The sequence below is a fragment of the Leuciscus leuciscus genome (assembly GCF_965113295.1).
Source record: "Leuciscus leuciscus genome assembly, chromosome: 3".
NCBI classification, from domain to species: domain Eukaryota; kingdom Metazoa; phylum Chordata; class Actinopteri; order Cypriniformes; family Leuciscidae; genus Leuciscus; species Leuciscus leuciscus.
This window is the reverse complement of record NC_138727.1, coordinates 13,534,669-13,549,141: the sequence shown is the minus strand read 5'-3', so window position 1 is coordinate 13,549,141 and position 14,473 is coordinate 13,534,669. Positions and strand designations below refer to the sequence as shown.

The 14,473-nt window shown below is 36.4% G+C and overlaps 1 protein-coding gene and 1 long non-coding RNA gene across 3 annotated transcripts in view; one reads left to right on the top strand and one right to left on the bottom strand.

Moving 5' to 3' along the window:
- The window catches only part of LOC309495921, a 385,613-nt gene extending 382,568 nt beyond the window's left edge, over positions 1–3,045 (bottom strand). The window contains exon 1 of the long non-coding RNA XR_014204881.1: positions 1,479–3,045. This is a non-coding gene — a long non-coding RNA (uncharacterized lncRNA). The remainder of the gene's footprint in view (positions 1–1,478) is intronic.
- dlc1 (DLC1 Rho GTPase activating protein) overlaps positions 1–14,473 on the top strand; it is a 118,343-nt gene that overhangs the window by 16,083 nt on the left and 87,787 nt on the right. For both annotated transcript variants that reach the window (XM_082165741.1, XM_082165742.1), the window contains 2 exons: positions 11,771–11,920; positions 12,117–12,257. In XM_082165741.1, coding sequence (XP_082021867.1) covers positions 11,771–11,920; positions 12,117–12,257 — 291 coding nt within the window. The remainder of the gene's footprint in view (positions 1–11,770; positions 11,921–12,116; positions 12,258–14,473) is intronic.

Sequence of the window (14,473 nt, the reverse complement as noted above, 5' to 3'; positions counted from 1 at the left end):
CTAAATGGAAAATAAATGGGGAGGCAGTCACAAGACATTATAATAATAGAGAGAGAACACACGCAAACTCATGCATAAATCTTTTGATTTCTTTCTAGCCCTCTAAGGCCATCTTAACTCTGTTTCACAGCTTATGCAGAAAGCAGCAAATATTTAGTTTTCACACTGCCGGTATAAATTATAAATGATGCCTGAATACTTGATTCTGATTGGCTGAAAGAAGCAATAAAACAGCCATGTCAGTAATCACCGTTATATATTAAAGGTCCCATGACATGAAATTTTCACTTTCTGAGGTTTTTTAACATTAATATGAGTTCCCCTAGCCTGTATATGGTCCCCAAGTTTCTAGAAATTTTAATCGGTGTAAATCGAGCTTTTGCTATCTTTCTCTGCCTTTGAGAAAATGGAAGCTCAACCGGGCTGATCTTGAATTTCCTCCTTATGACGTTATAAGGAGAAATGTTACCTCCCCTTTCTCTGCTTTGCCCGCCCAGAGAATATTTTCCGCCCATGAGAAAATGAGCTAGGAAGTAGGAACGCGCGCGCGAGAAGCATAATAATTGCTCAATAATTGGATGTACAAATGAACACCGAAGGGTCAATACAGAGCTGGGCTTGCTGAACGTCTGAAACTAAAGTCTGGATCAGTACCAACTCTCTTTGGCTCAGCTACACACCTCGGACAAGTGAGTCAACTAATGATATATAAGTGTGTTGCTTTACTGTTTATGGTTACCTAGCTTGTTACACGTAGAATGTGGCTGTAACATTAGCTATGCAGCTATGCAGTTACTTGCGCTAATGTAAAGGCAGACAGCATCAAGTATGTGTGTGAATACACACTGTAACACGAGTGTTGTACACTTCTTTGTTATTTGGATAACCGTTTTCCTGTTGGTTAAATGGCGCGCGTGATATCCACATTTCAAGATCGCAGAGCTTGATGTAATTGTAATGAGATAAATTGCAGACGTTACAGATCTCTCATGAAAAGGCAACAGTAGGTTAGCGTTTGCTACATGATAATAACTGTAAACCATCCGAATAAAGTACCGTATCCAGACATAATATTTTAAACTAACCATTCGGAAACGTCCTGCTGGAGCCGCTTAGTTGCAACTTCTTCATCCGTTGCTTCTCCATCTGGATCAGATTCTGGGTCAAACTGAAATGCTTGAATGACTGCGTGTCTTCGTGCCATTGCAATATATCCAACGTAAACATGCATGGCACCGTTGCCGCAAGATGGTCAAGGCCACACCCACCCTCCACTTTGCGCCGCCTTTCTCCTCCTCATTAGCATTTAAAGCTACAGACACCAAAATGGCCCGTCTGAAGGAAGCTCATTCTGGGACTGGCTTGTAGTGGCTATAATTCTGCACCGAGGCTGAATTTTTGGAAAGAGATTTCAGATACAGTACTAGGGACCACTAAGGCCTATATTAAAGCCTACAAAAAGTAGCATGTCATGGGACCTTTAAAGGGGTGGTATAATGCCCTTTTCACAAGATGTAAAATAAATCTCTGATGTCCCCAGAGTGTGTGCAGAGTGTGTGTGTGAAGTTTTAGCTCAAAATACCCCACAGATATTTTTATATAGCATGTTAAAGTTTGTCACTTTTTGAGGGTGAGCAAAAACACACCGTTTTGTGTCTGTCCCTTTAAATGCAAATATGCTGCTGTTCCCGACACAGAGGGCGGGGTTTCAAGAGCTGGTGTGTTAGCAGCTCCGATAACACGCAGACACACACTAAAATGACAGAAACTGTTCTGCCTTTTATGTTTAAACGGAGTCAGACAAAGATGGAGAGACTCAATAAGAAGTGTCAACACGTAGAATGCAACAGGACGTCTCTGAAGGGTTAGTTGATTAATTTATGTTGCTGATGTGGAGTTAACTATCTTCAGTTAGCATATTCTGTCATGATAATCGTATAGGAACTGTTGTGAGATGCACACAGAGTGACTTTCTATTGCATGTGAAAATACGGATGCTACAGTTTGAGCCGACTCATAAATGTGCTTGACTACAACAACTCTTCCTCTTCTCAACATGGACTGTGTGTTCCCGGGGGCGGGGTTTATGTAAATTTTAGGGTTGGTGATGTCACTAACCCCTGAAGGAATGTCGTGTAGTCCCTACCAGCCTTTTGTTGTAGTCAAATATCTCCCTTTGCTTTGAACTTTGGGTGTTGTAACTTTGCAGATGTTGTTTATGCTCAAAAAGCAACATTACACACTAACTAAAGTTAGAAAAGTGAAATCATAGTCAACCACCCCTTTAATATGCTGCTTTCAATGAATCACACACACACATACATCACATGCACATAGATTTACACTACGCGCCGCACACACATTCAGGAGCAAAGATACTTCTTGTCATCACTGCCCTTTGCTTTTATTAATTAATTAGCTTCGCTACTAAATCACTACATTATATTACGCAGCAAGGAGGTTCTAATGTTGCTGTTTTTAAGTAATTCAACTCACAGCTTCATTGCTAGTAGAGAGATGCTGCACAGTTGCAGGTAATTCTCACACACACACACACACACACACACACACCTCCCTCTCTCTCTCTCTCTCTCTCTCTCTCTCTCTCTCTCTCTCTCTCTCTCGGCTAATTCATTCATATAAATGTAACTTTACCACACTACTTAATCTCTGTGTCTGATTAAAAGCAGACATAATGCTAGATCTAGAGTCATAGCTGACAAAAATAACCGTCAATTCAACCCTTCTGGTCAAGTTTAGCGCTGCAAACATTAATGACAGCTTTAACTTGTCACTGCTGGCAAATGGTCATGGTATAAGCGGGATTCACCTTTCAGCCAATCAGAATCAAGTATTCAGACAGACCATAGTATATGTAATTCATGGCTAGCTGTGCATTAAAAGATTGTAGTGAACGACGTGGAGGCAAATAATTGTACAAATATTCTTTATCACAGGCAATTGCACCTACTACTCAAAAGTTTGGGGTCAGCATTTTTTTATTAAATTATTTTTTCTTACTTTTATTCAGCAAGGATGCATTAAAGTGACCAAAATTTATACTAAAAATATTTATAAAGCTACACAAGATACCTATTTATTATTCTTTATAGATAGATTCTTTATAGATCTTTAAAAGTCAGTTTTTTTTACAAAATGAGCAGCACAAATGTTTTCAACATTGATAATAAGACATTTTTTCTTGAGCACCAATTCAGCATTTATTTTCAATGTACTGTCCACAGACTCAAGTGTTCAAAGACAAATGCTCAATGATTTTATCATTTAGCAGACGCTTTTATTCAAAGCGCCTTACAAATGAGGGGGACATTTGCTTTCTATTGCAGTCTCATAAAGAGACTATGACTATTCAAACAAATTGACCGTGGAAAGCATCTTTATCGGCAGAGAGAGAGAGAGAGAGAGAGAGAGAGAGAGAGAGAGAGAGAGAGAGAGAGAGAGAGAGAGAGAGAGAGAGAGAATAAGATACATATAACAGACAACAGCTGTCCAAGCACTGAACTGGCTGAAATCCAAATACTGAGAATAAACTCAATGACCTGTGCCATTCACCAACTTCAATAATGTTCTCTATTATCAGATTATTCAGATGTGTATTAATAAATCAATCATGGATGAAGTAAATAGCACATTTCTGCTCTTTCTCTAGGACCTGAGAACAAATGAGCACCTTTAATTAAAAAAAAATTTCTTGACTTCAAATTATGATTTTCGGATCTATCATTGAGGTCAAGTGAATTAAGTGACTTTAATTATTTGAGGAGAGTGTTTCAGCATAACATTCAAATAAAAATGCATTTTCAGTCTCACACTTTATATTGAAGCTTATTATAACACAAGCAGATGCACAGTCGAAATGTCAAGGAAAGGTCTCTGTAGTGAGAGGTGTGCTGTATGAATGTAGAATGTGTTGTGTGTATGTGTGAGAGCATGTGTGTGTGTACATGCTTTGCTGTCCTTGTAGCTATGAAAGGTCTCAGAATGTCCTAGAACATTTGAAAAACCAGACAAAAAAAGACCTTGAGGACAGAAAACGGTTTACAATGGCATACAATGTCCCCAAGTCTGCTTTCTCCATTAAGAGGTATTTGCCACCTGGAACTTTCAGAGGCATTTTAATATATAAATTATATTGAATATAAAATTTGTTCTTTTGAATATTTGTTTTATATTCTTTATAATGTTAATGTATAGCTACTATAGGCTTAAAATTTAATATTAAGAGCTATATCAGAACACATTTACCTCCTCATTTTTAGGTGCTTGTCACTTTCTATGGAATTTTCGCCCCAAGCCGCCCTTAATTTCTGACCCTATATACACAAGCTTGGGTTTGTACATCAGTGTATGTGTGTTTCTTTTAGGATGTCCACAGCTGTAGTGTCTTACTAAAAACACACCACCTGAGGTCAGTGTAACACCTGATATCACATATAAGACATGAAGAAAGCAAGACAGATGAGAGGAATCTTTCTGTAGTTCAATCATTAAAAACTAACAGGCATGTGATGTTAATGTGTACTTTCCGGTTACCCTGACCTGTGTGTTTACATAGTAACCTTTTAAAAATTACTGTGACATTTTATTTATTTTTATTTTTTCTGATAATGAAGTTACTTTTTCTATGATCAAATTCGTCCTTTTCTATTTAAATTGCTTAGGAAAAATACAAGCAAATAAAATGTAAGGTATTGTCATTAGTCAAAGTAGAGCTATGAATATGTTGTGGATAGCATACAGTATATAGCTCTGAAAATGTGGTCTTGGAAGTACTAGATAAATCATGTTTGAGTTTAGATTGAGATCTCTGACTTTTGATCGCAGACTTTGGTATCCTGGTAAACATGAGCACAGTTAGAGTCATTGTTGAAACTCAAGAGGAGATGTGTACACCAGCTGGGGAGGTTTTCTCATGAGAAAATCTGAGAAGCAGGAGACTTAAGCAAAAGTCTCCATTTGTTCTCCATTTAATCTCATTTGTGTCAAAGAGAAACCTTTTGGATTTTAAAGAGATCTCATTTGTGACTGTGATAAGCACAGCACATTCACACTATACATTTTAATTGCCTTAAATTTTAACTTCAAAATTTCAAACTTTAGGTGGGACGGTCACGGTATTCTGACTGAAATTGTTTTCTGTTTGAGTGCGTTTTGTATCTTGTTTTAGTCCCGTGCCGTCAGTTAGTTTCTTTTGTTTCAATCCGTTACTATAGTTCCTCATTGTTTGATTATGGTTTACACCTTGTATTCCTTTCGATGTTTGGTTTAGTTTGTATATTTAAGCTCTGTGTTTCTTTCCGTTTATTCATCTTTTTTTTTTCTTTTTTTTTTACATCTTTTTACATTTTCCTTAAATTAAAATTTTATTTGTCACTAAATGTAAATTTTATTTAACAAGAAAACTCTTTATTTATGTTTTATTTTATTTTTATAGTGACTGATTGATTAGTTAGTTCATTTTATTTAGTGTCAGGATTATTACCATTAATTAAAAACATAAAAAAATTTAAATAGTTAAAAAAAAAATATATATATATATATATATTACTGAAACAAAATAAAATATAAAGAATTAGCCTAAACTTATTTTATTTCAGCTAGTTGCCAATTAATGCAACATTTCTCATTTTATTTTTGTTTGAAGTTGAAATACAGTTCTAAAATCACTAAAATGAAATACAGAAACTTATATATATATATATATATATATATATATATATATATATATATATATATATATTAAAAAAGTGAAAACAGAAAATATAAAAACTAAATCTAATTCATAATATGAACAAAAACTATAATAGCATATAAATTACACTAAAATAACGCTGGTTAAAATATAAACTTTTATATAAAGTGTATATATATATATATATCAGTTAGTTAGCTATTCTGTGATATAAAGGCCACATTCACACAGCAGCAGAATATGGTTAACCATATTGAGTCCTCAACCGGTTACATTTACACACAGTACGATTATTTACGTGAGTGACAACCACATTTTATAACCGAACTCACACTCGTAACCGCATTCTCGAAAAAAATGATTGCGCTGTCGCCGCTGTGTGAACGGAACCGTACTGGACTAGTTGTCTGTCACTTCATACAGTGCTCGAGACAGCTCTTCTGCAAAGGGTTTTTGTGTGTGGTTTTGCTTAAGGTGACTTACAGCGGGAGATATTATCTCTGCATCATCTGAAGAATCTTGGTTCTCCACCGGAGCGGCTCCCATCAGTTGTGTGCACGGATCATGCGCAAAGGAGTGCAACGGTTATAGGCGTCAGGCTAGCACATGTAAGCTGCTGTCCGCTAATGAACATTTGATGGATGCACTGATCTTTATCATTCTATATAGATCCGTGGATGGATGAACTTGCGGTTCATTTGGACTGTGTCGTGTCAAAAGTGATAAGACTTTTCAGTTTTATGGACGTCGCCATCTTTGATATCACTTTGGTCACTGTCGCTATGGTTACTAGTAAGAGAATGGGCTTGACTTCCGTTGAACATTCATACAGATAGTATTTGAGACACTACTGTAAATTGCTGTATGAACGGGACATTACGTGATCTGTAAGTAAATGCGGTTGTCAAGCCCAAAAATTGACAAGTGTAAGTTACATTAAACGTTGCAAAGGATTCCTATCATTTTTTTTATTTTATTTTTTATAATAGTGTATTTCCAGGAATAGATAATTGATTACAAATAGCGTGTCTTTGACTGCACTGTAAAGGGCACCTATTATGCAAAATTCACTTTTACATGGTGTTTGAACATAAATGTGTGTTGGCAGTGTGTGAGCAAAACCACCCTAGAATGATAAAAATCCACCCAGTGTTTTTTTTTTTACAATCTCAATAAATCATAAGCACTGTCTCAGAACAAGCTGTTCTCAGATTCTATGCAATGTGACGTAGAATTGCACAGGCCCCTCCCACGACTGTTGATTGACACTGCAGTTTGAGCATAGATCCGCCCTGAGGGAGCGGGACAAAGTCCGCCATTGTTTCGATGCTTGAGCAGCTGTAGACAAGAATGTCTCCTAAGCGATTGAGGTGTTTTGTTTTTGGATGTAAGAATGAACATAGCAGTCTTCATTTACTCTCGTTCTTACTCGAGGATAGATCTCACCAACTGTTCATGATCAAGCTTACAGTCTCCGGAGCGACAGGCCTAACGTTACTGATCACGGCATAACGTAAATGAAAGTAAGAGTGCGCTGTATATCACAGCTCATCGAATAGTTTTACGGATATACAGTGTACCAGTTTATTAAGCACAGACTGAAAGGTGTGTATATATTTGTTTACTGTTCATTTTAAGGAGTGTTTTGTGTACTTCGCTGTGTAGCCTGTTCCATGCTAATGAAAGGGAGAGAGAGTTTTGGATAAGACTTAAATGCTCACATCTTATACTGTGTTTATTTAGCTGCTCTTACAGTGATTTTCTGGAGTAAAACTAAGGCTTCATCTTTTGTGTCATGTACAATAAACTTAATTGAACTCATCAGTATATTTTGGTCATCATTCGGAGAGGTCTGCTACAGCAGGCTTGTATTAATAGTGGATAAAAGCAGATGACAAATAAGTTATAACCATACTTAAGCTAAACTATACCTGTTCAATCTCCATACAGCATAATATTCTCTGGCTCTGTGGGCATTATTGTCCGACTCCGAGTTGAAATGAACACCGCAACTGAGAGTTTCTGTTCTGATATTATCCATGTATGATGAGATTGTCCTGGCTCTTAGTGCGACTGCGCAAGCTCGTGAGGCTCCGCCCCCTGTGCCGTGCAGCAGCAGTTAATTTGCATTTAAAGGGCACACACTTAAACGGTGCGTTTTTCCAATAGAATCTGTCTGCATCCTGCAAGACTTCAAGTTACGCCCCTTCAAATTACGTCATTTCAAGTTACGCCCACTTCAAGTTACGCCCCTTCAAGTTACGTCATTTCAAGTTACGTCCACTTCAAGTTGCTCACTGTTTTTTTCGACTTAAAGCTGCGCTGCACAGACCGGTCGGTGTATAATATCAAAGTAGCCTACCGCGAGAGCGATAAGAGCAAACAGACAGTTCTGAATGCTTTTGAATCGCTCTCGCATGAGTTTAACATAAACAGAACAAACAGTGTTTCCCACACATAGACTAATTCGTGGCGGTGCGCCACAGAATCAACACCGGCCGCAACATATTGCGTTTCGTTATAAAAAAAGATTTAAAAAAAAGTACGCTCGCTATTTAAAACACGTAGCGTATTCATTCAGCTGCATTTCCTTTCCCTGCTCTCCCTCCGTCTCTCTGTCACTCACGCGTCTCTCTCACGAGCGATTTTTTGTCTCGCCAAAGCCTTATTTGATCGGTAAATGATGTAGATGACTGCTGTGCTTGCGATAGGAACGAACAGAGTCTTCAAACTGTCTGGCTCTCTCTCGCTCCTTCGCGCATATTAATCAAAATCAATTGAGAATTGACACGATGGTAAAAGATCGGAAGACCGAAGTTTCACGTGGAGCATTTCATTGTGCTATAAAAAAAATATATTATTGAAGAATAATGATCTTTGGTCTTATGTATGTCATTGGTAATTCATTGTGTGTCACTGGTGTTACTGTCTTTTTTTCTGTCACATTAAATAAAATATCACATGTGACATGATAATTTTACATCCATTTAATTCTGCATACACTCAAAAGTTAAGATTTAAACTAAGGATTGCAATTGCATCATTAGGCTACTTGATTTTAACTGGTTTTCAAATATTTTCATCATTATAGCAAATACATGGTTGCACAAATTAACTAACATCATTCAACATACTTTTAACAAACATGATTAAAATAAATAAAACAATTTCCTTATTTGCTGAATTATTATTATTTTTCTGTACCTCTGACTACATGTGCTGAAATTTTTTTTTGAAATAATATTTAATAAAAACCTTTAATATATTGCCAAGCTGTCATTTATGTGTATTCATAAAGTCAAAGGGTAATCTAATAATGTGGTTTAAATGTTAAACTTACGACATTACTAATGTCTCTATACGAGCTGGCATCTTGAGTTTGACATATCGTGTGGTTCTGTGTGATTTGGACAACTTCAAGTTACGCCCACTTCAAGTTACGCCCACTTCCTGTTACTCCCCTCTCTTGCAGTCCGCAGACAGACCCATCTCCGTTTTTCTGAGCCCAAAAAAATTATAATTTAAACATGCTGTAAAAAAATATCTGTTGGGTATTTTGAGCTAAAACTTCACATACATACTCTGGGGACATAAGAGACTTATTTTACATCTTGTGAAAAGGGCCATAATAGGTGCCCTTTAACAGACAGATTATATTTTGCCTGACTCTGCTCACAGAGAACAGTCCTAAACAAACAATATATTTTCTGTGACAAAGTGCTCTAAATTAGCTAAACACACACACACACACACACACACACACACACACACACACACACACACACACACACACACACACACACACACACACACACACACACACACACACACACACACACACACACACACACACACACACACACACACACATTCAAAGCAGAATGAGGAACTTTTCCTGTTCTCTGGCACTGTTGTCAGCTGATGTGTCATGAGTGGCATGATTGTGTTTGTTTTGACCTAATTTTATGGAATTTAAGTATAGAGAAAAACAATACATAAAGCACAGTGTCAGTTTTTTTTTTTTTTTTTTTGTGGAACACAACACACATTCATGCACATCCTTTGTGATGATGTGCTAAATTTGTCAACAGCTGCACCAGTCACACCTAATCAGGAGCTCTAAATGGCCTTGTGACTGTAATGAATGTGTTTGTGTGTGTAAATTGCAGCCAAAATCTCTTTACAGCATGACGGTGTTGGTGTTAAAGTACTTCACCTTAAAACTTAAACTTACTTATTCATCCTCATGTTATTCCCTACCCAAATGACCTTCAAAGGAACACAAAATGATGTTTTTAATCGAATGTTTATGCTTTTTCTACCAATGTCATTTTACATGACTGATCAAACCTGGCGTGAAGCATAATATGAAAATCCGAATGAGATTTTCAATAATTATTGCTTCAAATTTCAGGCCATTCCTCATAAGCTATCATATGGTTTAAAGAAGTATATACTGTACAGCATAGGCCTATAAAATAATATAAAATAAAAAATGCACAAATTAACTCTTTTATGGGGCTAGACAGTACCACTCCCCTTTCACTTTCATTAGAACAGAGCAACATTCTTCCTTGTCTTCCACTGAAGATAGATAATTGATAATTGAGAAATTGTATTTTTTTGGTGAACCGATTTTTAACCCTGCAAGTAAACTTTTACAATGACTTGAGCAAACATTTTCCACATAGACGTGCTCATCAAATAAGTCAATCAGCTAATCCTCATGACCTGCGCTCTATATTGAAACACTAACAAAAGCAAACTTTTAAAAACCTTCAAGGTGTCTGGTGATAAAATGTGTTTGGGACAATGAATTGTATTTTTGTTAGCTCATTATTAGCAGAGTGTCTCTCTTTCTCTAACTGTGTGCTCTGTGATAGACAAGCGTGTATTAAGGGTAAATACCAGAACAAGCTACGCAAGCCCTTTACACACTGCTCTGCTTTGTGTGGGGCTGTTTGCACAGGCCTGGTTCAGACACAGGGCAAGTGCCAGCATCATTCCTCTCTGCTTGAGTAGCATTACAACTTGTGTTTTCCACTCTCTCTATCTCTCTCTTTCCTCTCTGTGTAGCTCTCTGCTAGCAATTTAATCATTCCGCCACTGTGGACTGTGAAGATGCAGTGAAGGGGATTTTGCTAACTAAAAACAGTTAACAAATACCATCTTTCTGCATTTTTTATTGTCTTCAGCAATGGGATTAAGAAAGTAATTTATAATGCAATTTGTTTTAGAGAGCATAATTAGTACAGTAATCTAATAACACTGTTAAAGATGTAATTAGCTAGTAATTTTTTATATAGGCTATTTTTTAGAGTAAGTTACCCAACACTGAATATAAGTATCATTTATAATAATTTAAATAATAATATATTGGCATTAAAACCAGGCTTTGTAATATTGTCTAAAATTATATATTTTATATACTAGGCCTAAATAAATAACTTGTAATACATATTTACAGTTTTTTTATTTTTTATTATAGTATTTATTATTAATTAAATACACCCACTTTCTGTATTTTTATTCACTTTTATTTTCTTCAGCTCATTTTCAGCCCTTTTTTATACAAAACCAGCCTTTGTAATATTGTCAAGAATATCTAAACAAACACACACACACACACACACACACACACACACACACACACACACACATTTTTTTATATATATTATATATTACAATAATTATGTATATAATTTTTTATTATAATTAAAATAATTATGTATATTGTTTTCTATTGACAAAAGAAAGTCTTACATGTTTAGAAATTATAGATGTTTATAACAGTTATTTTTAGATGAACTGTTCCTAATAGCACTGGCCACTATTAAGGGTAAAGAAAAGAAAGAAAAAAGATTAGATTAAATTTAATGATGTGTTGCCTCAGCTTGCACGGAAAAGTCCCGTCTTCATCCGAGTCGGCGGCTGGTCTGCTGCGACATATGTTTTAATAATTATCATTGGAACCCATCCGATTAATGTCAGTGTTGGTTTTAAGATTACATTTCTCGAATAAAATCTGATTTTGCTAAACTGTTTTTCTCCTTTCAGAGCTCACGGGAGGAGAGGGAGAAGGAAAGGTCGCGTTTGGACTCCATGGTTCTGTTAATAATGAAGTTGGATCAGTTGGACAAAGAGATTGAAAATGCTCTAAGCTCCTCCCTCAGTGGAACTCCCAATTTAAAGAGGCGGATCATCTCTGTGAGTGGCCACCAATCAGAAGCTTTCATGCAAATGATACACTAATTTCATCTGAAAGACTTGTGATGATGATGTATGAAATAATGGTCAGCAACTGCATCAGATCTTCAGTACAAAATCTATGTGAAGTACTTGACACAGGTTTGATACAGTAGTGATTGTTTTTATATGACGATGTTACTCTTTCCTTAAACAGGAAGTTGATTTAGAACCGCTGGATTCAGCAGGAAGTCTTTCAGCCTCCTCCCAGTCTCTAAACACCTCACTTTATCGCTCTTCATCATCACTGTCCTCTTCAGGACCCTCTGGAACTTCTGGGGCTAGACCAAAAAATGAGGTTAGTTAACTAAAACCTGTCATTGAACAATTTATCAAATCAAATACTAATAGCTACATACAAGGTTTTCATTGGTGTGAGGAGAACCTTTACATACCATTCATACTTTCTTTGGGCTCTGGAATTGGTTAAACCTGGTGTCAATCATCTCTTATGCACTTTTTAAAGAGGCAACTGAAGTGTCCAACATTTCGACTTGCTTTTCTTTATGCTGAATTACAACGTAAACAGCAAATTAGAGTGTTCTATGGTACCAGCAGCCACTTTAAAGTTTACTGAGGAGAGACTCTCTCTCTGTCGCTGTCTCTCATCCTCCCTCTCATTTTCTTCTTTCTGAGCGGCTAAAGCTGCTGGAACATGATAATAACAGCCTTTACCGCCTGCCAACTTCCACCAGCTAAACACACTGAGAACATTCTTATGATCGTCCCATCTTGTGCATGCACATGTCTGGATGTCTATGGATGTGAGCGAGTGAGTTTTTTGTGTGAGTTTGTGTTCCGAGGTGAGCGAAAGAGTCTTCCATCTGATTACCCAGTGCATGCTTGACTCCACATTTCAGAAGCACATGGCAAACAACACTTAAAATGTCAGTAAGAGGCAGGGGAAGATGGATGGAATGTTAAGTTTTAAACGGTCTGTTTAAGAGCAGAAACAAGGTAATGTGGTGAAGGACAAATAAGTTGTTGATGTTATTTATTGATTTCAAAAGTCATAATGCTTTCAGTACATAAATCAATGTCATCAAAAACCTTGAGTTACAGGTATGTCAGTATTTATGAACAAAATTGAAATTGGTGATATTAATTTAAATTGTGTTAAATTGCGATGATTTTTCACAAGATTACTGTTTTTGAATCCAATCTGTACTTAAAATTCTCCCTTATCTCAATGGGATCCTTTATGTTTCATCTTTCAGTCTGTAGTCATCTTGACTGAGTTTATAGAAAAAATTAAGCAAGTTTCTCATTGAATGACTGTGTCCATTTAATCTTGATCAATGGGTCAACATAGCAGACTGCTCAGACAGAGGTCAAGGAGACGAGACTTAAGAAATGGAGCCAGAGAGCAGATCATTGATACACTATAATGCATGACACAAGGAATGCAAGTTTACACGTTTCAGCAAGTACCCACAGACACCATAGCGCATGTCGCGAAACACAGATGAAGTCATTCCTGTTTACAAGAGAAACTACTGTTTACACTGACACTATTCAATGTCTTTGACCATCAAGTGTGTTTGTTTGTTTGCAAGTGTGTGTCCACTTTGTGTTTGTTCGTTCCTGCCATTCCTAAACGGATTACGTAAGTGTACCTGGTAAACACGTGAAAGATTCTGCCTTTCGATACACACACAAGCTAACTAGAACATTCTTTCTCTTTCGCTGACATCTTTGCTCTTGCTAAGTTATGTTAAATACTGACGGAGCACTTCAAGCTAAAAGGCCTTGGCTACCCTTGTACGTCATTTGAGCTAGCAGTGACAGTGAATTCCCAGAATTAAGTTTATTGAGGCGTCACATACTAGGTGTGAGGTGTGAGGTGTGGGGTGTGGGGGGTACAGGTATACCCTACGTTATGGGGGCAAACTTTCCCCACAAAGATGACAATATCCAAAGTCCTTGTCCTTGTGGGGAAATTTTTTGTAATTCAATTTTAAAATAATAATAAATATAAAACACTTATTTTAAATTGTAAGACCTGTTAAAAATATTTTTGTTACCGTTTTTCTTTTTTAATCAAATCTTTGGAGCAGCTTTGGAGATACTTCTTTCTAAAAGCATTAAATCAATTCTGACCCTGAACTTTTGAAAAGTATCCTTATTTATTACCTTTAAAATGAACATTCAGTTTTCTAAGTAATGTATTGTAGTTTTAGTAGCAAGTTCTTTATTCCATAAGTAGACGAAAACATTTTATTTGTCTAAACTCATTCCAGCTTGGAGAGTAGTTCTCTTCAACAATATTAAACATTTTCCCAACCTAAAATATTCCAATGTTTGTCTGGTTTTGTAACCCCTTTTACTGCAAACTTCATTCAACTAAGTTGAATATTTAATAATTCAAAACTCATTCATATCAAAGTTATGTGACCACGTTCCCTAAGTGTTTATGAATAATTTACCTCATTGCTCTTATTGGAACTGAAATAAAAGTTTTTTTTTTTTTTTTTTTTTTTTTTAGATGACGGGTTTTCCGTTAAACAGTGCTAA